We start from the raw sequence: 25,823 nt of genomic DNA, 5'->3' as shown, positions 1-25,823 counted from the left end.
AAGGTCGGGGCAGGCGGCAAGGTTCGTAGTCAAGATGGATAGCAGGAGTTCAGGTAACACAGGCTTTGGACAACACTAAACGCTTTCACTGGCACAAGGCAACAAGATCCGGCAAGGGAGTGCAAGGGAAGTGATGTGATATAGCCAGGGAGCAGGTGGAAGCCAATTAAGCTAATTGGGCCTGGCACCAATCATTGGTGCACTGGCCCTTTAAGTCTCAGAGAGCTGGCACGCGCACGCCCTAGAGAGCAGAGCCGCGCACGCCAGCACATGACAGCAGGGGACCGGGACGGGTAAGTGACTTGGGATGCGATTCGCGAGCGGGCGCGTCCCGCTGTGCGAATCGCATCCCCGACGGCCATGTCAGTGCAGCGCTCCCGGTCAGCGGGACTGACCGGGGCGCTGCAGGGAGAGAGACGCTGTGAGCACTCCGGGGAGGAGCAGGGACCCGGAGCGCTCGGCGTAACAGTACCCCCCCCCCTTAGGTCTCCCCCTTTTTTTGTCCGACAACTGCTTTACCTGGGACGAGGACACCGGGAAAGAATGGAGGGTTTCCTCAAAGGCAGGCAGTACAGCAGAAGTAGGAATGGGGAGGGAGGGCAGAGGGTGAAGCTTGGCACGGGGCAGTGTGTCACCAGGACGGGGGCCATGAGGAGGCACTGAGGCTTGCCTGACGGGACTGGGAGGGGGGGAGAGGCATTTCTTATGGCAAGCAGAGTCCCAGTTCTTGATCTCCCCGGTGGTCCAGTCAAGGGTGGGAGAATGAAGCCGGAGCCATGGCAGACCGAGGAGGACCTCAGAGGTACAGTTGGGAAGGACGAAGAATTCAATCATTTCGTGATGGGGTCCAATACACATTAAGAGGGGTTTTGTGCGGTAACGCACGGTGCAATCCAATCTGACTCCGTTGACCGCGGAAATGTAGAGCGGCTTGACGAGACGGGTCACCGGGATGCAGAATTTATTCACCAAAGACTCCAAAATAAAATTCCCAGAGGCACCAGAGTCCAAGCAGGCCACGGCTGAGAGGGAGGAGTTGGCAGAAGGAGAGATCCGCACGGGCACCGTGAGACGTGGAGAAGCAGATTTTGAACCAAGAGACGCCACACCCACGTGAGCTGGGTGCGTGCGTGCGTTTCCTAGACGTGGAGGACGAACAGGGGGGGGGGGGGAGTACTGTTACGCCGAGCGCTCCGGGTCCCTGCTCCTCCCCGGAGCGCTCACGGCATCTCTCTCCCTGCAGCGCCCGGTCAGTCCCGCTGACCGGGAGCGCTACACTGACATGGCCGTCGGGGATGCGATTCGCACAGCGGGACGCGCCCGCTCGCGAATCGCATCCCAAGTCACTTACCCGTCCCGGTCCCCTGCTGTCATGTGCTGGCGCGCGCGGCTCCGCTCTCTAGGGCGCGCGCGCCAGCTCTCTGAGACTTAAAGGGCCAGTGCACCTCAGCGGGATCCATGGCCGGATCTACTGTCACGATTCGGCTTACAGGTTGTGGATCCTCTGTGTCAGCGAGGGATTGGCGTGGACCGTGCTGGTGGACCGGTTCTAAGAGGCTACTGGTGTTCACCAGAGCCCGCCGCAAAGCGGGATGGTCTTGCTGCGGCAGTAGCAACCAGGTTGTATCCACTAGCAACGGCTCAACCTCGCTGACTGCTGAGAAGGCGTGGGACAGAAGGACTAGGCAGAGGCAAGGTCAGACGTAGCAGAAGGTCGGGGCAGGCGGCAAGGTTCGTAGTCAAGATGGATAGCAGGAGTTCAGGTAACACAGGCTTTGGACAACACTAAACGCTTTCACTGGCACAAGGCAACAAGATCCGGCAAGGGAGTGCAAGGGAAGTGATGTGATATAGCCAGGGAGCAGGTGGAAGCCAATTAAGCTAATTGGGCCACGCACCAATCATTGGTGCACTGGCCCTTTAAGTCTCAGAGAGCTGGCGCGCGCGCGCCCTAGAGAGCGGAGCCGCGCGCGCCAGCACATGACAGCAGGGGACCGGGACAGGTAAGTGACTTGGGATGCGATTCGCGAGCGGGCGCGTCCCGCTGTGCGAATCGCATCCCCGACGCCCATGTCAGTGCAGCACTCCCGGTCAGCGGGACTGACCGGGGCGCTGCAGGGAGAGAGACGCCATGAGCGCTCCGGGGAGGAGCAGGGACCCGGAGCGCTCGGCGTAACACCTCTTTATAGGGAATCTGTCAGCTCAATATCGTGGCTGTAGATATGGGCAGATAGCTCATATAGAGATAAAACAAATTGTTCCTGTCTCTTACCTAATGTCTGTTTGTTTAATTTAAACCTTAAATTTTTAAAGTTAAAGGTTTCAGTCCAATTTAGTTTTTGTTTGAGCTACAGAGCAGAGCAGTCAGAGCTGCAATCTTATTGCAATATATATATTGGCTGGCATTTACACAGCTGCCATTCTAAAGGAGTATGGCTACTCAGAACATTAGAAACAATTGATTATTAACATATAGTTTCATGGGAAAGTTCCATTATGTAATTCCTAGCCAAAATGCAACTTCTTTTCTTTGCAAATGACTTTAAAAAATATAGATAAACCAGTTTGGTGACAGAAACTTGCTGACCCACGCCTTTAGCCCAAAGCATTGACATTGTCAAAGCTTTACTGGTTTATTCTTTTTGTGACAAGGATTAAAAGACTCCTATGGAATATTAACAGCTTCTCTAATAATGTGAAAATACTAGGGGCTCCCTCGGCAAACATATCTCGACCTAGGATATCAACTTTGGTCAACATGTCAAGAAACTGCTGTTCTGGCATCTCACACAGGATCAAGGAAATATTCAGGGAAAATGTGTTTGAACTGAAGATTCTCCTTTGGTATACAGGACCTCTGGTAAGTTATTATATAGAACATATTGGAGAACGCTTTACTATAGTTATTCACAAAGTAGTTTTATTTATTGATAGTTTCAAAATTTTACTCGTAATATTGTTTAAATCTGTTTTAATTAATACAATGTTTTCATATTGAAGCTGGTTATTGCAGGTCCTACATACAGTATTTGCTAAGAATAGTATTGACATGGGCAGACAGCTAACCGATTTAGGGGCTCTTAAACCAGACAGGTTATTGGTAGTGAATGGTTGCATGAACAGTCGATGGATCTTTTCACGTTCATCATTGTTGGCAGTACAGACCCTGTTTACACAAGAAGATATGCTGCTGACTAATGTTCACACACATACACACACAGTATTTTAGTTTTATTTTATTTATTTTATTTTTTGCCATAAATATGACTGCTAATTCGCATCCAGTAAAATGAAGTGCAAGGTCTTAATTTTAGCTCATTCAGACAATAATTGCCCTGTTTAACCCCTTAAGGACCAGGGTTTTTTCCGTTTTTGCATTTTCGTTTTTTTGCTCCTTGCTTTAAAAAATCATAACTCTTTCAATTTTGCACCTAAAAATCCATATGATGGCTTATTTTTTGCACCACTAATTCTACTTTGTAATGACATCAGTCATTTTTCCCAAAAATCTACGGTGAAACGGAAAAGAAAATCATTGTGAGACAAAATTGAAAAAAAACCCGCCGTTATGTAACTTTTGGGGGCTTCCGATTCTACGTAGTACATTTTTCGGTAAAAATTACACCTGATATTTATTCTGTAGGTCCATACGGTTAAAATGATACCCTACTTATATAGGTTTGATTTTGTCGTACTTATGGAAAAAATCATAACTTCATGCAGGAAAATTAATATGTTTAAAATTGTCATTTCTGACCCCTATAACTTTTTTAGTTTTCCGCCTATGGGGTGGTATGAGGGCTAATTTTTTGCGCCGTGATCTGAAGTTTTTAACGGTACAATTTTTGCATTGATAGGACTTTTTATTCATTTTTTATGATATAAAAAGTGACCAAAAATGCACTATTTTGGACTATGGAATTTTTTTGCGAGCACGCTATTGACCGTGCGGTTTAATTAACTATATATTTTTATTATTCGGACATTTCCGCATGTGGCGATACCATATATGTTTATTTTAATTTTTATTTACACTGTGTTTTTTTTTTTATGGGAAAAGGGGGGTGATTCAAACTTTTAATAGGGAAGGGGTTAAATGATCTTTATTCACTTTTTTTTTTACTTTTTCTTTGCAATGTTATAGGTCCCATAGGGACCTATACCACTGCACACACTGATCATTGTTATCCCATAGGGACCTATACCACTGCACACACTGATCATTATTATCCCATAGGGACCTATACCACTGCACACACTGATCTATTACATTGATCACTGGTTTCTCATAAGAAACCACTGATCGATGATTCTGCCGCTTGACTGCTCATGCCTGGATCTCAGGCACTGAGCAGTCATACGGCGATCGGACAGCGAGGAGGCAGGTAGGGACCCTCCTGCTATCCTGTAAGCTGTTCGGGATGCCGCGATTTCACCGCGGCTATCCCGAACAGCCCACTGAGCTAACCGGCACACGCCGTGGCGCCGCGTTATAGATTGGGAGCGGACACATGACATTCCAGTACGTCATGTGTCCTTAAGGGGTTAAAAGGGCTTTATTTATTAGCTTACAAAATTACCAAAAAAGTAACCAAACAAATAAACCAATAAATCCACTGATGGGCTCTTCTATTAAAATGCAAATAGAAATGATAGTTGCATTAATCATTGCATTCAAGGCGATATGTACACTACCCAAGTTACCAAATGTGCAGTAATTTTTTTCCTGGTATTTTGGCACGTTCACACAGGGTAATCTAAAGTTGTACTCTGACATCAGATAAAACAAAAAATGCTGCAGAAGCATATTGCACTGCGCAATGTCTGCCTCAGTTCTGAAATAATAAAAAAATCTTTTGTTTTGTGGGTATACAGTTCTTTCCCCTACCATGTCCTCTTGCTGCTTTCTGGTTAGTAGTTGCCCAGTACTACAATTCCCAGAATGCATTGCTTTCTGTCGGCACTCCTGCCAGTTCTCTGCCCACACCTGCTGAAAAAACATTGCAACTGCTGTATTCATTAATTCATTCATTTCTCCTTCTCTGTCTATGGTATTGCTCAGCACAAGGCAGCATGCTGTGAACGCTCTTCATTCCTCCCTGATGGTCCCAATAAAGATATATATATTTATATGAAAGGGAGATGATGATTAGTGTTGAGCGGCATAGGCCATATTCGAATTTGCGATATTTCGCGAATATTTGGCCAAATATTCATCATATATTCGCAAAATTCGCATATTCATGGCTTTTTTTTACTATGTGCCATAAAATTCGCATGTGCAATATTGCGTGATAAAAGAGATAAAGAAGGATCAATATGCGCGAAAATTTGCATATGCAAATTTCTGGGCGCCCGCCAGTCTGACACAGTAACGAGTATTGGAGCCTTGTTTACACCACAAGCTGGAAGCAGGGAGGGATGATCACTGGGGAAAAAAATGTGAATGTTCGGAATTGCGAATATTTAGCGCTATATTCGCAATATTTGCGATAAATATTCACATTGCGAATATTCACGCCCAACACTAATGATGATAAAAGCTGTAGGAGCTGGTCAGAAGTGACGACATCACTCAGGGGGCAGCACTTGAGCTCAAAGACAAGATCCAGCTAAGCCTCATAGCACAGTAAGATCTCAATATGATGATTCCACACAGAATCAGTGTCGAGAACTGGAATATAAGGATGAGCAAATCGAATCTGACAAATCCGCATTCGTTACGAATTTCTTGAAAAATTCAATTTGCAACGAATGCGAATATCGCCGCGATTCGATCACGTGAATCGCTTCATTAAACTCAATTTAGCGTGGTCCAGGCTCCAGGGCATCTAACATGGTGGATCCACATGTGAGGACATGGGGCAAGGAATCCTGGGAAGGCAGGTAGGCGGGATGACCCTTAATCACATGCAGCATGCAGCCTATCAGCAGCCATCCACCCCTATGATATCACAGCCCTATTTAATCGGCAGCCATCTTGCAGCCAGTCACTTCAGCCTTTTATTGCAGAGAGAGAGAGGGACAGACAGCAGTGTGTGTTGCACAGAAAAGCATTTTTACAGCAGAGATTCACCTCCAAGTCACATCAGGGTTCTATTGCAGAGAGGGACAGAGAGCAGTGTGTTGTACAGAAAGGCTTTTTTACAGCAGCGATTCACCTCAAGCCCAAATCCAGCCTAGAAGCACTGATAGGGAAGGGAGTAAGAATGAGAGAGAGTGCAATTTTGGGTATATTACACAGCGACGGGTGTTTACAACAACTGAAAAGCTAAAAGTAGCCAGCCAGTTAGGGTGAGCAGAGCACTAAAAGCATATTGTCCTCTATTAAGTGTAACACATACGTACATCTAAGAGGTGTACCATTTTGTTCCTGTTAAAGCCTTAAGGGCCTAGATACTGTGAAAGGCCAGCCAAAAGTACTCACCTGCTGGTGTTGTAGACAAATACTGTGTTAAGCATAGTGGAGCATATTGTACTCCCCTCATATATGCACTAACTATGTCAGGAAGAGAAGTGCCAGGAGTGGCAGAGGCCTAAATTCATCAGGCAGAGGTCGCAGCAGACTAGGAGCGAGTGGCAGCAGTGGCATTGAGAGGCCTGAGCTCCCGATATCAGCTGGCGGTCGTGTCTCGACCAGCAACCCATCTGCCATCATTGATTGGTTAACACGGTCATCCACTTCATCACAAGTGACATCTGACACCCCCCAGTCAACAGTCGGTGGGTTCCTCAGACACAACCCTCATTTGGCATGGCCCGAGAGCAGTCCCTGTCCTCCCATTGCCTCTGTCCTATGCTGTTTCCTCCCCCACAGAAGTATCTTATGCTGTTGGTTCAGCTCCATTATTTAATGAGGACTATCTACTAGAGGACAGTCAGCAACTACTGCCCAGCCAAGAAGTGGAAGAGACATCCGCCGCTTCCTCCGCTAGGCGGGCAAGTAGTGATGAGGAGAATAGCGTGGGAGGTGGTTTTGCGATCGTTCAGGCTCCTGAAGCAGACACTTTTGAGGAACCTGAGGAGGACATCAGTGACGTGCAGACACAACTCGATGATGATGAAGCCGATCGCACTTGGTAGCATGGTTGGCAGTCAGCATGGTGGCAGAAGTGGAAAGTCTGGAGCCAAACGTGCCCAGAATAGAACACCTGCTTTGCTGCAGCCTACCTTCCCCGGAGGTAGTGGAACAGGGGTTCCTGAAGTCGGTGGCAGTAGCAGTCAATCAGTGCGGACTGTTAGTGGGAAAATCAGCTACTCGGCGGTGTGGCAGTTTTTCAAAAAGCATCCGTAGGATGTTAACCTGGCCACATGCAAGATGTGTCGACAGAAGGTGAAGCGGGGCCAAGGTCCCAATGTTGGTACCATGGCCCTGTGTCAACATATGCAGCGTCACCATAAAGAAGCCTGGGAGAACCGTGGCTCCGATGTGGTGGTCCAGCCTACTGCATCACCCAGTGGCACGCTGCTCCTTGTTTCAGCCAGCAAGGCTCTACCACCTCAGCCGAAGGGAGCTGTGTGTCATACCCCTCTTCTGTTGCTCCAGATGCTCCTGCTCCTACTACTTCGAGTCAGTCATTCCGCCAACAATCTCTTAGACATGGCGAAGCCATGTCTAAGAGACAACAGTATGTACCCACTCATCCAACAGCGCAGAAGTTGAATGTGCTCCTGTCCAAGTTGCTGGTGCTGCAGTCCCTCACTTTTCAAGTGGTGGACTCTGCACCTTTCAGAGAACTGGTGGCTTGTGCCGAGCCAAGGTGGAGAGTCCCAAGCCGTCATTTCTTTGCGAAGAAGGCAGTATCAGCCCTGAACAATTTTGTGGAACAGAAGGTGGGCCAGTCCTTGAGCCTGTAGGTGTGTACCAAAGTGCACGGAAGCGCTGCTGTGTGGAGCTGTAACTACGGTCAGGGACAATACATGTCCTTTACGGCCCACTGGGTGAATATGGTTCCCGCACAGCCACAACAGCAACTTGGACAGGTCACGCTGCTTCCGCCTTCACGCTCTCAGGCCGTTGGTCCTGCGACAGTGTGCGACTCCGCCTCCTCATCCTCTACCATGTCCTCAGCCTCCACTGCACGGACAAGTCTCAGTGCCCCTCCAGCATACCATGTGTGCAGGGCACGGCAGTGTCACACTGTTCTTCACATGGTTTGCCTTGGCGAATGGAGTCACACAGGGGAGGAACTGCTAAAAGTCATTCATCAAGAAATCGAATCATGGCTTACTCCACAAAACTGGAAATTGGAACCATGGTGACCTACAACATGAAGAATATCTTGTCTGCACTGCAACAAGGAAGCCTGAGACATGCGCCCTGCATGACACACGTGTTCTGGTTGTCAAGCAGTTCCTGAAGTGTTCCCCCCCATCTGCAAGATATCCTAACAATGGGAAGGAAACTTTGCATGCACTTCAGCCACTTGTACACCGCACAGTACACCCTCCTTGAGATGCAGCGTCAGAACACCATCCCCCAACATAGTCTGATTTGCAACGTTTCCACACATTGGAATTCCACCATCCATATGTTGGACCGACTATACGAACAGAGAAAAGCCATCACCAATTTCTTGATGATCCAAGCGGCTAGGGGGACTCCCCTGTGTTCAATGTCATCAAGTGGCAGCTCATACGTGACACCTGCCCTTTGCTCAAGCCCTTTGCGCAAGCCACATTATTAGTCAGTCGCCAGGATTACGGGATGAACAACGTCATTCCACTGCTTCATCTACTACAACACGTGTTAGAAACAATTGTTGGTCATGGCACTGGAGACATGGCGCCTACATCTCACGGCCGCATGAGCCCTGTGGGGGATGAACTGAAGGGGGAGGGGCACAGTGGAGCACAGTTTAGGTTTCGCGAGATGGGAGGTTTGTCTAGTCATCTGACAGGAGAGGAGGAGCAGCTAGAGGTTTATGAGGAAGGCGAGACAGAGGACCCAGACACACTGTGGCAGCATGCAGTGGAGGCAGGAAGTCCCTCTGAGTCACTTGCACAAATGGCACGATGCATGCTCGCTTGCGTAGTGACTGCCGAATTGTCACCATTTGGCAGCGGGATGACTTCTGGATCTCCATCTTATTGGACCCTTGCTACTGGCACAAAATGGGGGCCTTTTTTAAACCCACTGAGAGGGAGGACAAACTGACCTACTACAGAGACATCCTACGTAGTCACTTGGCTGATGCCTATCTGCACCATCGTCCATCCTCTTGCAGGCCTGACTCGGGGGGGCCCTCTGCACTCACCTTTCACTGCCATGGCTGCTGGGGAGGGGTGGGGTGACAGGAGCAGTAACAGCTCCATCAGCAGCAGCCTGAGTCTACAGTTGCTGATGAGTAGCTTTCTTCACCTGCATAGTGAAGCAACTCATCAGCAGCAGGTAGACCTGGAGCAGGACCTGAACAACCAGGTGGTGGCATACCTTGACATGACCATGCCAACACACATTGAAGATCTGCTGGACTTTTTTTGCGCTGTGATCTGAAGTTTTTGGCGGTACTATTATTTGTATTGATCGGACTTGTTGATCGCTTTTTATTCATTTTTTCATAACATAAATAGTGAGCAAAAATACACTATTTTGGAATTTGAAATTTTTTTGCGCGTACACCATTGACTGTGCAGTTTATTTAATGATATATTTTTATGATTCGGACATTTCTGCACGCGGCAATACCACATATGTTTATTTTTATTTACACTGTTTTTTTTTTTATGGGAAAAGGGGGGTGATTCAAACTTTTATTAGGGAAGGGGTTAAATGATCTTTATTCACTTTTTTTCCCACTTTTTTTCCCCGTGTCATTAGCCACGGGTCCCGGCCGTTGTTAGAGGCCGGGCCCGACCCGCTATGACGCGTGGCCACGACGTGGCCTCGCGTTATAGAAAGGACTCAGGACGTACCGGTATGTTCTTGGTCCTTAAGAGGTTAAAAGTTAAGTTTTACGTAATGCATATCCTCAATACTTAGTGCACACTAACACTTTTACAAAGGAGACCGTTTTCTTCTGCCTACCTGCCTCAGCTACTATTCAGATCCTGCCACCCACCTGATGCCACACATCTGATGTCAAGTTCTCCTTTTTTCACCCACCTTTGTCACTGGGTACTGGTATTGCCACCCACCGCACCACTCTGTCACCGGGTCACTTTCAGGACTCCTGATGCTGCTGCAACCTCATTCTGCCACCATGTGGTCTCCTCTTGCTGATGCCACCTCCAGTCTGTCTCATTCTGCCAACATATGTTCTCCTCATGCTGATGCCAGCTCCAAGCTGTCTCATACTGCCACCTTATGTTCTCCTCATGCTGATGCCAGCTCCAAGCTGTCTCATACTGCCACCATATGTTCTCCTCATGCTGCTGCCACCTCCAGGCTGTGTCATTCAGCCATTATATGTTTTCCTCATGCTGCTGCAGTCTTCAGGCTGTGTCATTCAGCCACTATATGCTGCTGCCAACTCCAAGCTATGTCATTCAGCCACTATATGGTCTCCTCATGCTTCTACCACCTCCAGGCTCTCTGTAGGTCAGAAATAGGCATTTTTAATAGCGATGCGCCGCAAATAAATTCGGACCGAAACACATTTTTTGGGGAAATTTGGGACATTTATCATAACCTGTATAGAGGAAATTTTGCTGAGTTGCCCATAGCAACCAATCAGATTGCTTCTTTCATTTTTCAGAGGCCTTTTCAAAAATTAAAGAAACGATCTGATTGGTTGGTATAGGCAACTCAACAACTTCTCTACTGGACAGGTGTTGATAAATCTCCCCAGAGTCTGTTCCATAAATTGATTGTTTTAGAATAAAAATAGGCCATACAGTAAGGATAAGATGAGTCAGAGCCTCCCACAGAATGGCAGATCTTGTAGGGTGTTCATGCAGTGTTTAGTACCTAGCAAAACTAGATTAACCAGAAAAAAGCTAACCCATCTGGTCCAAACCCACATAAATACACTGCTCAAAAAAATAAAGGGAACATTAAGATAACACATTCTAGATCTGAATTAATGAAGTAATCGTATGAAATACTTTCATCTTTACATAGTTGCATGTGCTGAAAACAAAATCACACAAAAATTATCAATGGAAATCAAATTTATCAACCCATGGAGGTCTGGATGTAGAGTCACACTCAAAATCTAAGTGGAAAACCACACTACAGACTGATCCAACTTTATGTAATGTCCTTAAAACAAGTCAAAATGAGGCTCAGTAGTGTGTGTGGCCTCCACGTGCCCATATGACCTCCCAACAATGCCTGGGCATGCTCCTGATGAGGTGGTGGATGGTCTCCTGAGGGATGGCCTCCCAGACCTGGACTAAAGCATCCGAGACATGATGTCCCAGATGTGCTCAATCGGATTCAAGTCTGGGGAACGGGCGAGCCAGTCCATCTGTGAAGCATCAATGCCTTCCTCTTGCAGGAACTGCTGACACATTGCAGCCACATGAAGTCTAGCATTGTCTTGCATTGAGAGGAACCCAGAGCCAACCGCACCAGCATATGGTCTCTCAAGGGGTCTGAGGATCTCATCTCGGTACCTAATGGCAGTCAGGATGCCTCTGGCAAGCACTTGGAGGGTTGTGCAGCCCCCAAAGAAATTCCACCCTACACCATTACTGACCCACCCCCAAACCGGTCATGCTGGAGGATGTTGCAGACAGAACTTTCTCCACGGCGTCTCCTGACTCTGTCATGTCTGTCACATGTGCTCAGTGTGAACCTGCTTTCATCTGTGAAGAGCACAGGGCGCCAGTGGTGAATTTGCCAATCTTGGTGTTTTCTGGCAAATGCCAAGCGTCCTGCAGAGTGTTGGGCTGTAAGCACAGCCCCCACCAATGGACATCGGGCCCTCATACCACCCTCATGGAGTCTGTTTCTGACCGTTTTAGTGGACACATGCACGTTTGTAGCCTGCTGGAGGTCATTTTGCAGGGCTCTGGCAGTGCTTCTCCTTGCACAAAGGAGGAGGTAGCGGTCCTGCTGCTGGGTTGTTGCCCTCCTATGGCCTCCTCCACATCTCCTGATGTACTGGCCTGTCTCTTGGTAGCGACTCCATGCTCTGGACACTACGCTGACAAACACAACAAACCTTTTAGCCACAGCTCACATTGATGTGCCATCCTGGATGAGCTGCACTACCTGAGCCACTTGTGTGGGTTGCAGACTCCGTCTCATGCTACCACTAGAGTGAAAGCACCGCCAGCATTCAAAAGTGACCAAAACATCAGCTAGGTACTATAGGAACTGAGAAGTGGTCTGTGGTCACCACCTGCAGAACCACTCCTTTTTTGGGGGGGTGTCTTGCTAATTGCCTATAATTTCCACCTGTTGTCTGTTCCGTTTGCACAGCAGCATGTGAAATTGATTGTCAATCAGTGTTGCTTCCTGAGTGGACAGTGTGATTTCATAGAAGTGTGATTGACTTGGAGTTACATTGTGTTGTTTAAGTGTTCCCTTTATGTTTTTTGAGCAGTGTATATTTTATTATAGAATTATGGAGGCTTTTGTGCTCCTGTGAACTTTAAGTGCAGCAGAAATTATTTTGTATCCTTCAGATCTGTGCCTTTACGCAATCTGGTCTCTGAGCTATACAGGCAATTCTTTCTTACTTATGGCTTGATCTTTGCTCTGATATGCATTGTCAGCTGTGAGACCTTATATAGACGGTGTGACTTTCCAAATCTTGTCCAATCAGCTCAATTTACTGCAGGTAACTTCAGTCAAGGTGTAGACACATCTCATGGATGATCAAAAGAAATGAGAGGAGCCAGAGCTAAATTTCAAGTGTCATAGCAAAGGGTCTGAAGACTTATGTCCATGTTGAATTTTTAGTTTTTCCTCTTCCTCAATTTTTAATTTGCTAAACTTTTTAAAATTAGGTTTTCACTTTGTCATTGTGGGGTATTGAGTGCAGAATGATGGGGGAAAACTTTATTTATAAATTTTTTGTTTAAAACATGTTTTATTTAATTTTTTGGACACAAGTAAACAAACAGCAAACCAAGATAACAGAGGTATGCATACTTCAGAAAATCCATATCATAAGGAGAACATCACATGAAAGTCCAATGAAAAGCGGCAGCACAGTAGGGCTGGTATTTTCGCAATGTAGCACTAAGTACCAAATTGTAAACATGAGCAATGTGTGAAACATTGGGAGCATATTACCAAAACACGCAAAATATAAGAAATGCATAATAATCCAGTCCGTGGTAATCTCAGAAGAGAAAATGTATAACCCTTTTCAAAATGTCTAAGGTAGCTGTAAGGCTCCAGTGTACCCCCAATGGCCCCCAAGCAGTACTATTCAGTGGAACTAAATGGTCAAACAACTTCCTCAACTTCAGTGGCATTATAATACGAGAGAATAAAGACTTCCCATTTATAAAAAAAAAAAAAACGGCCGGTGTGAGCAGGGCCGGACTGGGTGTGAAAACCAGCCCAGGAAAAAAATTACATACCAGCCCCATAGTGTTGCGTCATTATACCAGCACGTCGTCATTTTCTTGTTCATAAAAGGTAAAATCATGCATTTTAAGGCGTATTTGAAGAGTGCCTTATTTATAGATAAGACATATATAAAGAGCAAAAAAGTAGATTCCCTGCATTAGGTGCAGTATAGTTCCCCAAATTAGGTGCAGTACAGTTCCCCACATTAGGTGTAGTACAGTTCCCCACATTAGGTTGGCAGTATAGTTCCCCCACATTAGGTACAGTATAGCCTCTCACATTAGGTGCAGTATAGCTCCCCCACATTAGGTACAGTATAGCTCCCCCACATTAGGTGCAGTATAGTTCTCCCACATTAGGTGCAGTATAGTTCCCCACATTAGGTTGGCAGTATAGTTCCCCCACATTAGGTACAGTATAGCCTCTCACATTAGGTGCAGTATAGCTCCCCCACATTAGGTACAGTATAGCTCCCCCACATTAGGTGCCATATACAGTGTATGGCTGGAGGCTGTATGCCTGTGTACTGCCCCACTTCGGTGTTCCGACCACCGCTCCGGGGTCACGATCTACTGCTATGGACTATGGGCCATAGCAGTAGATCGTGACCCCAGAGCGGTGGTCGGAACACTGAAGATGACGTGCCGCTGGTCACTTACCTACCATGCGCGCGCGTCCTCCTCACCGCTCCGCTCTGCTCTGTTACTAAGGATGCGCGCACGGGATGTCAGTGATGTCCCTGCGTGCGCTACATCCCGGCGGCCCCTGCATTTTTAAAGTTAACGCGGGGCTGGCGCCCGCAGAGAGGTAACCGGGGCATCCTTGTGTCCCGATTTTTCGGGACACAGTGATGTCCCTAATGTGACGGGGGCCCCCTGCGGGCACAGGGCCCGGATCAGGCGCTCCATAAGCGCCAATGATCCGGCCCTGGAGGCCGTTGGAGGGGAATAAATTGCACACAGCCACATCTCAAAGCGGTCCCAGGGCCGCGGCCCATCGGGAAATTTCCCGGTATCCCAGTAGGCCAGTCCGGGCCTCGGTGTGAGTGGTTTTGTCAGACAAAAAAATAGTATTGTACAGCTCACCTCCACCAGTCTCTGTGCACGGGTCCACACTTGGCAAAGTGCTGATATTCAAGGCATGATCCGGCACCAGATATAAGACTTGCAGCTTTATTTTCTCCGTATCAAAATGAACAAACAATACACAGTAAAACCGACTCCCTCCACAGTCATACGCGTTTCAAGCGCATGCGCATGCGCACTCTGTGATCTGAGGAAGAGCGCGCATGCGCTTGAAACGCGTATGACTGTGGAGGGAGTCGGTTTTACTGTGTATTGTTTGTTCATTTTGATACGGAGAAAATAAAGCTGCAAGTCTTATCTCTGGTGCCGGATCATCGTTTGTTCTTCTGCCGTGAGTGGTTTTGTGTCTTTGAAAACTTGATTTTTTTTTTTTTTTTTCTTTAGCACAAAGCCTAACATAGCAAAATGTGAAAAAAATTTAAGTATCTGAATACTTTCCCAATGTATTATTCTATCTCATTCCTGTTTTATTCTCCATAGACAAAATAGCAAAATAGCAAAATGTTCAAGTAAAAGCACATTTTATTAAATAAAAACATCAGCACAAAAAACAGTAATATGAGGCTGAACTTTACTTCTAATTTATAATATAAAAACATTCTGACATGGCGATATCTACAAATTTTTTTCTAAAATTAATTAAGAATTAATTAATCAATTAATTAATTATAATGATGTGCTTTATTTTCTTCACAAATCTCAGGCCCTTGCCAATTTTTTGGATTATGTACCAATCATTATAACCACTGTATTTGTTGGACATATTGGAAAAGTAGAACTCGATGCAATGATGCTTGCCGTCTCTGTAAGTATTGTTTTATGTATTTCTTAGCATGTAACCTATAAAGGGGTACTCTGATGGGAATTTTTTTTTTTTTAATGAACTGGTGCCAGAAAGTTAAACAGATTTGTAAATTTTTTCTATTTAAAAATCTTAATCCTTTCAGTACTTTTTAGCTGCTGTGTGCTACAGAGGAAATTCTTTTCTTTTTGAATTTCTTTTTTGTCTTGTCCACAGTGCTCTCTGCTGACACCTCTGTCCGTGTCAGGAACTGTCCAGAGCAGCATAGGTTTGCTATGGGGATTTTCTCCTGCTCTGGACAGTACCTGATACGGGCATCAGGTGTCAGCAGAGAGCACTGTGGACAAGACAAAAAATAAATGAAAAAATAAATGAATTTCCTCTGTAGCAAACATCTGCTAATAAGTACTGGAAGGATAAAGATTTTTTTAATAGAAGTAATTTACAAATCTGTTTAACTTTCTGGCACCAGTTGATTTAAAAAAGAAAATTCCACCGGAGTACCCCTTTAATTTACACCATCATAACAATGCTGACAAAACAGTTCTGGCCTGTCAAGACTGAAATTACACAAGACCACATTGGTAATTGAAGATGTGGGGCCCCAATGCAAAATCTGTCATAGAGCCCCCAGCAATAATGTCTCATTTATAGTTCTTATAGACCTTGTAGGGGTACTCCGGTGGAAAATAAGTCCGCAGAAAGGATAGACATGTCTTGGTCTATGAGATTGCACATTTCAGAGTGTTCCGCTTTCAGTGGAATTTCCGCACGAAATATGCCGTCTCATAGACAACAATGTATTTCTGTGTGGATTCCACAAAAAGAAAAGACATGTCTATTCTTTCTGCGGACTCTGAAATCAGAAATTCTGCCGTGGGCACAGTGCAGCAGAATCCTTTTGGAACTCCGCTGCAGTGGAATGTCCATGCGACATTTTTCTGTTCGCACAGGAATTCCATCATGTGTACATGGCCTTATTGAGGCAAATAATAACTTCTTTGCATGCTTTTCTTGGATTTCTTTTAGATTAACAATGGAGGAAAATAGATGGATTTGTGTATTTTATTAAAGCTACAAGCTGTCACTGTGTGTTTTAATCCAAGCAGAAATGTCATATTTACAATTTATCATGGACTGCTAGTAAATATTTTAAAACGTGGCCCACCATTAAAGCATATGTCATGTACTGTAATTATAATTCTTTATCTTTTATCAGTACACAACACTGACTGGAATAGCAGTGGGATTGGGATTAAATGCTGCATGTGATACTCTCCTATCACAGGTAATAAACCATATATTATTATTTCTTTCTTCCTTTCTGTGCTTGAACGGATTTAAAGGGGTAGTCCAGTTTTTTATTTATTTGACTATGCAACAGGGGCTTTGAAGTTATTGTAGTTCATAATATAATGTCTGTACCTGTGTGCGATTATTATGTGATCTTTGCCCCAATGTTTATTTTTAACAGCATACAAAATAAGTGTCATCTTAGGTTTTTCCAGGTTGCAGTGCAACCCGAGACACTACATAACTAGTCAGATGGGGAAAGGGAGCCTGTCTTTGCTTTATTGGGTGGAGGGACCGCTAAGAGAAAGGGAGATCATGTATTTTTGCAACAGCTTGAGGCACCCTGGTTAGAAAACTCTGGTCTGCTGCATAAAAGGCAGCTTAGGTGGGTTTCAGTGGGTCGGGTGGCGGAGAAAAATCACCTCACACTTACAAAGAATCATGGGACTTGTAGTTCGAGGGAGGGAACTTCAACAGGAAATGGCTATTCCACAAAAAGATAGCCTTAGCATTATGGTAATCTCACAACATAGCATTTAGCTCCAAGACAAGCACGGATCCATCCTAAGCATGTCCATTACTGTTTGACGGGTACATATTAAAATCACCTTATGGTGGTTAACCCCTTTAATGATCTTTAACAGATCAGATCCTTTACTTTTATATTCAAAAGTAAACTTAAATGTCCAGTGTGTACAAGGCTGTACATACAGTACAGAAATATTGTTTATCTTTTACTTGGGTGACAGGTCTGCTATTTTGCTTCTTCTTTTAATATAAGAGGAATAACTCTACAGGATATTATTGCCAATTTTAACAAAAATTAAATTTTTGTCATATGATGGAAAAAGTGAGTAACTGAAGGCTAAAGTTTTAATTATGATTAAGAGTCATGTGACTCAAAACGCATTCATATTGGCGTTTCTCTGCGCCCTGCATTAATGTTTTTACTCCTGCTTTTCACTGTTACGTGATTATTTATACTTGTATTTCCTGAATAAAAGTGATGACATTTTAGCTGCTGGCAGTTGCCATTTTCTTCCTAAAGCTTTAAAGTTGGAACTAGAGTATCCTCAGCCATACTATACAAAAACATTATCGCATCATCACAACCGCTCTAAAGTAATACTCAAATAATATTGCCATACAGTGCCCAAATAATATTGCCATACAATGCACATATGGGTCCACAAAAGTTGTTTGCCATTTACTGTTCCAATAATACAGACAAATATTGTTTAGAACAGTGCCTTATGGTGATATAGAAATATATCCTTATTATGGCCCAGATATTTTAAGAGGAAATGGTTCTTCTTACACTGAATGTTGCTGATGGCATCTTTTTAATCTCTCCTGAGGGTAGAAAGGGTTTGAAGAGATGGGACCCAACTGTGGGTACTAAGTTCTTTTTAAGGTCATGTTCACACACCATGAAAAGTCCATATTTTCTTTACAGCCACTTTTTCAGCCAGTTATGGAAAAATAAAAGACAACCATTTTTTATTGGTGTGCAAACATGGCCTAAATATGGTAAATAGTTTAAATATAAAAGTATAAGGAGAAACAAACATCAATATAGTAGGAAATGTATGTCTGAGGTTTAGGTTGTGTGTATATTGCACTCATATATCATTATCTTTTAATAAGATTTATGGAGGAAGAAACCTCAAGTTTTTCGGAGTCATTATGCAGCGAGCGTTCCTTATTCTAATACTTGCGTGCTTTCCATGCTGGGCCTTGTATATCAATGCTGAAAACATTCTGCTGCTATGTGGGCAAAACAAAGATGTGGCAAGGTAAGTTTTCCATAACAAAACATTACTGTATACAGTTAATTTCTGCAGCTGTTGTATAGTCAAGATACCCTCAGATACATTAGATAGTGTGGGTGTTTGGCAGACTTTCTTATGCTGCATGCATGTTTTTGATTTATTTTTCACTTGTATAAAATTGTATTTTATTAAAAGGGGAAAGTATTACTTATAAACTACAACTTTCATATGGAAATAACTCAGTTTGGTATATAGGATAGTTTGTAATATTTGAGCTAATTGTTTACATTTAATTGAATTTAACAGGAATGTCAGGAATAAAACATTTTTGCCTAACGTGCAAACGTGAATGTAAATAAGAGTCGACAGTTACTATGTTGAAGTATTGTTACTCATAGCCAGGTTAAAGTCTGTAGACAAGGTAGAACAGATTATAAATCCCCTCTTTGTTTTAGTTATTTTTTATGTTTTTGAGGGGGAGGAGCTAGCACTAGAGTTATGTAAACAGAGGGGCTCGCAGGGGCTATGCTGTACGCATAACTCCCATTAAAGGAAAACTGTAAGCAAGTTCACCCACACTGAAGAGGAGTCTCTAATGGGTTCACTTACTTTGTAAAGTTTTGTTTTCACAGAGTTAGCGTACTCTAAAGTGTCTGACATCACCGCCTGTGTTGCACTCTGCAGGCATGTGACGTGGGAGCTGGGTATAAACTTCAGCGCATGCGCTCTCAAGACAGAGCGCGGCACTCAGGGAGCTCATGACTGCAGGTCACTAGGATGTGGATTATCACAAAATTAATATGCAACAAGGGGGGGGGCAGGCTTCGCCACCTTCCTCTGGAATCCGTAGTAAGACTGTCCGGGGGGGACCGCCTGCAAAGCGCTACACAGGAGGTGATGTCGGACATTTTAGAGGACGCTAACTCGGCGAAAACAAAACTTTAGATTTATATTAGATATATTAGATTAGAGACTCCTGTTCACCCACACTATAACCCAATGTATTAGGTTTAGTGTGGGTGAACTTGCTGACAGTTCTCCTTTAAAGTCATTGGAAGGTACACAAATTGCGTAACTTCCCTTCGTCGGCTTGTTTACGCTTTCCAGACCAGGTCAAGTCGATGCAAACAGGTCAGAGGAGCCGTAAAACAACCTTAATGCATCCATCCTGTTTCCATATTCTATTTTCAATGATGTGAAATGTTTGATTTATTTTTTTATATATATTATTATTATTTTTTTCATTTTGCAACAGACAAGCTGAACTGTGTGTACTGGTTTTACTACCAGAACTACCAGTAAGTATATGTGTTTTACTAATGTATCTAGTCCCTTACCTAACTTAGATTTAGATACTAATCTTTACATGAAGACAGCATCACTTGCGTAGCGCGTACACAGGTATCCTTGTAAAACATGTCCATATTCTCAAGTCTGCAAACTGTTATGGAGCTTTACAGATCCAGGTGTGTAGCGCAACCTCCATTATGTTTCAGGCTCCTCCACTTTCTCAAGCTCACATGTGTAGTAAACCCGTCACCATTTATACGAATGACGTCTTGCAGACTTGAGAAAGTGTATGTTCTGTACAAGAATTCCGGTACCTTTGTGGATAGCTAGCCGGAAGATTTGAGACTGTATATGAACTGAACAGTAAACGGGGTGCACTTCTAGGTGATATGATTTCTGTATGCTTTTGAGTATATAAAAAAATAAGTGGCAATTATTTTCTGTGTATTTTTGAACTGTTATTGGACTATGTTGAGATGGGATCTTGTGATTACACACATGTACTGATCACCCAGGAAGTAAATAAAAGCCTATTTAAGCCTGTTTGTGTAACACCATCTTGATAGCAGGGGCATAGCTAAAGGCTTATATGTCCTTGTGCACAAGTTCCATTTTACTGATGGAAACCATGACATTCTGCGTGGATATAATACTGTCACATGTGTCCCTTAATATATTACTGTCACTCACTGTGCCCCTAAACATAATGCTGCTACATGCTGTGCTACCTGTACCAATAAGTGATGCATTTGTGCCCCCTCAATGAATTGTGCAACTCTGCACTCCGAAACAATGAATAATGCCAGTGTGCCCCCTCAATGAATTGTGCCACTGTGCCTGCTAAATGAACCGTGCCAATGTGCCTCCTAAATTAACTGTGACACTGTGCCCCATCAATTAACTACGCCCCTATGCCTTCTTAATGAACAGTGCCCTCTCAGTGAACTATGCTGCTGTGTCCTCTTAATGAACAGTGCCACCCTGCCTTCTCAAATAATTCTGGAATTTGCCTCTGCACCCCCCCCCCCCTAATGAATTCTGCCACTGTACAACACTTAATAAATTATTGCTTTCTCCACCTTATGAATTGTGCCGCTGTGCTTCTCCTAATTTATGGTGCCAATGTTCCCCTTGATGAATTGTGTTATTGTCCCGCTTAAAGGGGTACTCCGGTGAAAAACGTATTTTTTTAAATCAACTGGTGCCAGAAAGTTAAACAGATTTGTAAATTACTTCTATTAAAAAATCTTAATCCCTCCTGTACTTATTAGCTGCTGAATACTACAGCGGAAATTCTTTTCTTTTTGAAACACAGAGCTGTCTGCTGACATCATGAGCACAGTGCTCTCTGCTGACATCTCTGTCCATTTTAGGAACTGCCAGCGTAAAAGGAAATCCCCATAGCAAACATATGCTGTTCTCGGCAGTTCCTAAAATGGACAGAGATGTCAGCAGAGAGCACTGTGCTCATGATGTCAGCAGACAGCTCTGTGTTTAAAAAAGAAAAGAATTTCCGCTGTAGTATTCAGCAGCTAATAAGTACAGGAAGGATTAAGATTTTTAATAGAAGTAATTTACAAATCTGTTTAACTTTCTGGCACTAGTTGATTTAAAAAATAAAAAGTTTTTCACCGGAGTACCCCTTTAATAAATTGGGCGACTTTCCCTTTAATTAATTGTGCCACTGTCTCACTTAATGAATTATGCCATTGTCCCCCTCAATAAAATATGCCATTGCCTCCCTTAATCAATCATACTACTGTCCCCCACAGTGAACAATGCCACTGTCATTCTTAATAAATTTAAAAACCCTGGGTGTGCAATGTTTACTTTAAAGTGGACTTACAAAAATTATGATGAGCCTTAGAATTATTGGGCCCAAGGAACTTTTGTCTAAAATTGCTGTATGCACACTTGTGCCAAAACACACCCTTGCATCTACTGCCCCACTTGGACATGTTCAGTCAGTATCTAAGAATTGCCACCAAGACCAGAAGAAAACTTCTACATTACTAAATAATGCCATGCCCTTTGGCAGAGTCAATTCTTATGCTACAAGCGCATATTCAGATAGCTATGAATCTGATTCATATAGTGCGATTTATTATAAACCTAAAGAAGTCAGAATTGATTCCTACAATCAGAACCTAGTTCCTAGGGTTGATCAACGTTACACTACAACGGAAGCTGTTTCTCTCTGTCTTTTAAGATCAAGTTTCAGCTTTGTCATCTGATCCAGACTCCCAAGTGACAATTTATTAAGTGGGGGAAGGATACTCCAGCTCCACGGAGGGTAAAAATAATTAACTTTATTCCATCATGTCTTAAAATCCAAAACAGACCAAACAAAACATAAGGTGCTCAAGTAAGTGAAAACCCACATACGCCAACGCGTTTCAAACTATAAAGTTCTTAGTCATGGCATAAGGTCTGCTCACTATGAATGACTTTATTTACTGAAGTGCCGATCAGAATTAAGATGCTGCTTCTCCTCCCCAAACAGAACACCTAGGCAGTCGCATACACATAAACAAAGTCCAGAGACTAATCTGAAACCTTTGAACTATGTATCCTTATTTCAAATATGATAGGTGAGTATAAAGAATGATTAGTATATATATGCTAGATCGTTCTTATAATTCATGCCTAGCGGATACCTTGTGTCAAGGATTCTCTTTTCAACAGTGTCCAAGACCAGTCTCCACCCCTTCGTGGTGGGTGGACTCATACCTCCAAACAAGACAAATCACCTTCATGAACTTCAGCTATGTGCTTAGATAAACCAGAAATAGAACTTGAAACGCACTGTCTGAACTATGGAAGTGTGCATATTTTTGTCTTTTGAATTTTCTTGTAGTGCAACCTACGTATTGTACATTGCACAATTTACATGTTACTAAATACATTCTGTGAGTGGTATCACAGTTAATAAATTACATTATAATGTATTTCTTGCCATTAACTGCAGATGAAAAATGAGTAAATTTAGGAATAAACTTACATAGGTTGCATCTACAGTCATTGCCGTAAATGTTGGCACCCCTGACATTTTTCAAGAAAATGAAGTATTTCTCACAGAAAAGGATTGCAGTAACAAAAGTTTAACTATACACATGTTTATTCCCTTTGTGTGTATTGAAACTAAACCAAAAAAGGGAGGAAAAAAAACTAATTGGACATAATGTCACACCAAACTCCAAAAATGAGCTTGACAAAATTATTGGCACCCTTTCAAAATTGTGGAAAAATAAGATTGTTTCAAGCATGTTATGCTCCTTTAAACTCACCTGGGGCAAGTAACAGGCGTGGGCAATATAAAAATCACACCTGAAAGCAGATAAAAAGGAGAGAAGTTCACTTAGTCTTTGCATTGTGTGTCTGTGTGTGCCACACTAAGCATGGAGAACAGAAAGAGGAGAAGAGAACTGTCTGAGGACTTGAGAACCAAAATTGTGGAAAAATATCAACAATCTCAAGGTTACAAGTCCATCTCCAGAGATCTAGATTTGCCTTTGTCCACAGTGCGCAACATTATCAAGAAGATTGCAACCCATGGCACTGCAGCTAATCTCCCTGGGCGTGGACGGAAGAGAAAAATTGATGAATGGTGTCAAAGCAGGATAGTCTGGATGGTGGATAAGCAGCCCCAAAGAAGTTCCAAAGATATTCAAGCTGTCCTGCAGGCTCAGGGAGCATCAGTGTCAGCGCAAACTATCCGTCAACATTTAAATGAAAAGAAATGCTGTGGAAGGAGACCCAGGAGGACCCCACTGCTGACACAGAGAAATAAAAAAGCAAGACTACATTTTGCCAAAATGAACTTGAGTAAGCCAAAATCCTTCTGGGAAAAAATCTTGTGGACAGATGAGACCAAGATAGAGCTTTTTGGTAAAGCACATCATTCTACTGTTTACCAAAAACTAGGCCTACAAAGAAAAGAACACAGTACCTACAGTGAAATATGGTTGAGGTTCAATGATGTTTTGGGGTTATTTTGCTGCCTCTGGCCCTGCGTTCCTTGAATGTGTGCAAGGCATCATGAAATCTGAGAATTACCAATGGATTTTGGATCACACTGTACAGCCCAGTGTCAGAAAACTGGGTTTGCGTCCGAGATCTTGGTTCTTCCAGCAGGACAATGACCCCAAACATATGTCAAAAAGCACCCAGAAATGGATGGCAACAAAGCGCTGGAGAGTTCTGAAGTTCTGACATTTTTTACAAAGGGTTTGCAATCAAATATTAAGTTAAGGGTGCCAATAATTTTGAGCCCATTTTTGGAGTTTGGTGGGACATTATGTCCAATTAGCTTTTTTTCCTCCCTATTTTGGTTTAGTTCCAATACACACAAAGGGAATAAACATGTGTATAGCAAAACATGTGTTACTGCAATCCTTTTCTGTGAGAAATACTTCATTTTCTTGAAAACTTGCAGGGGTGCCAACATTTACGGCCATGACTGTACTTCTTGCACATTTGAAACACCCCTTAACACGTAACTACGTACCATTATCTAATTTGCTGGCAAAGTCACTGGGTGACAACCGATTGCGTATAGACTGGCCTCCACTTGCAACAACATTAACACCGTTACGAAGAATATCACTGAGTACAGAGTGCCTGTTGTGACATTGACAGGAGGTTATGCAGTAGAGGCTATTCTTCTGTATTGGGGAGAGCCCGGGGGCCGGACATCTTTATTGTCTGATGATAAGGTTGATGTCAAGTGTGAATATACTCATAAGAAGGTTACATTTTCTACACCTTATAGCACCGATTTTGCACAAATCAAATCTGTTGTCATGAAACATTTACCCATTCTTTATGACGATGTTGTACTCAATGATATTCTTCGTAACAGTGTTAATGTTGTTGCAAGACGAGGCCGCTCTATAAGCAATCGGTTGTCACCCAGTGACTTTGCCAGCAAATCAGATAATGGTACGTGGTTACGTGTTAAGTGGTGTTTCAAATGTGCAAGAAGTAGATGCAACCTATGTAAGTTTATTCCTAGGTCTACTAATTTTTCATCTGCAGTTAGTGGCAAGAAATACATTATAAAGTCATTTATTAACTGTGATACCACTCACATAATTTATTTAGTAACATGTAAATTGTGTAATGTACAATACGTAGGTTGCACTACAAGAAAATTCAAAAGATGCATCTATGAACACTTCCATAGTTCCATAGTGCGTTTCCAGTTTCACATTCAATTTCTGGTTTATCTAAGCGCTTTGTTGATGTTCATGAAGGTGATACATCTTGTTTGGAGGTACGTGGAATTGAATAAGTCCACCCACTACGTAGGGCACTGCTGAAAAGAGAAGCCTTTTGGATAATAGTGAATTCAGGTAGAAGAAACAGACATGGTCGCACATCTACAATCTTGTATAATGATCTAATTGCTTCTCAGCATAATATCAAAAACTAACAGGTTGTTAGTATACATTTTTGATCAAAAAGTACAAGCCCACTCGCCACGTCAAGGCCACTTATTTAGAGTGGGTCCCTAACATCCCTAGCATAAAATGGCGTAGCACTGGGCGGCGACCACCACCGCCGTGGCACCAGTGCCCACGAGGGGGGAAACGACCCACTGGCAGAGCGGCCCCAATGCCACTCAAACCAGTCTTTGGGCCGCACCCCCCCAACAGACACGGCGCCACGGTGGCAATGGATGCCGCACAGTACCACACCAGTGTGAACAAGGTGTAACAGCACACTTACCATGCTCTCCCAGTCAGACTGGGAGGCTGCTAGGAAAGAAATGGCCCTTGTGTAGCTAACTAATACTTATATAGGGTTGGGCTTAGGGGGTGGGGAAGAGTGCAGACACATGTTCAAACAAAAAAAAGGAGGGGATAGAAAACACAATGTGAATTCAGGTAGAAGAAACAGACATGGTCGCACATCTACAATCTTGTATAATGATCTAATTGCTTCTCAGCATAATATCAAAAACTAACAGGTTGTTTGTATACATTTTTGATCAAAAAGTACAAGCCCACTCGCCACGTCAAGGCCACCTATTTAGAGTAGGTCCCTAACGTCCCTAGCATAAAATGGCGTAGCACTGGGCGGCGACCACCACCGCCACAGCACCAGTG

At 43.6% G+C, this 25,823-nt stretch overlaps 1 protein-coding gene across 1 annotated transcript in view; it reads left to right on the top strand.

Annotated features, from left to right (window-relative positions):
• LOC130357819 (multidrug and toxin extrusion protein 2-like) overlaps positions 1-25,823 on the top strand; it is a 92,409-nt gene that overhangs the window by 1,236 nt on the left and 65,350 nt on the right. Inside the window, exons 2-6 of the mRNA XM_056560548.1 lie at positions 2,709-2,860; positions 15,260-15,361; positions 16,578-16,646; positions 18,299-18,447; positions 19,679-19,721. Of these exons, the coding sequence (XP_056416523.1) occupies positions 2,759-2,860; positions 15,260-15,361; positions 16,578-16,646; positions 18,299-18,447; positions 19,679-19,721 (465 nt within the window). The 5' untranslated portion in view covers positions 2,709-2,758. The remainder of the gene's footprint in view (positions 1-2,708; positions 2,861-15,259; positions 15,362-16,577; positions 16,647-18,298; positions 18,448-19,678; positions 19,722-25,823) is intronic.

This window comes from Hyla sarda, chromosome 2, assembly GCF_029499605.1.
Source record: "Hyla sarda isolate aHylSar1 chromosome 2, aHylSar1.hap1, whole genome shotgun sequence".
Lineage (NCBI taxonomy): Eukaryota > Metazoa > Chordata > Amphibia > Anura > Hylidae > Hyla > Hyla sarda.
Note: the sequence above shows the minus strand (reverse complement) of the source record. Positions and strands in the feature narration are given on the sequence as shown.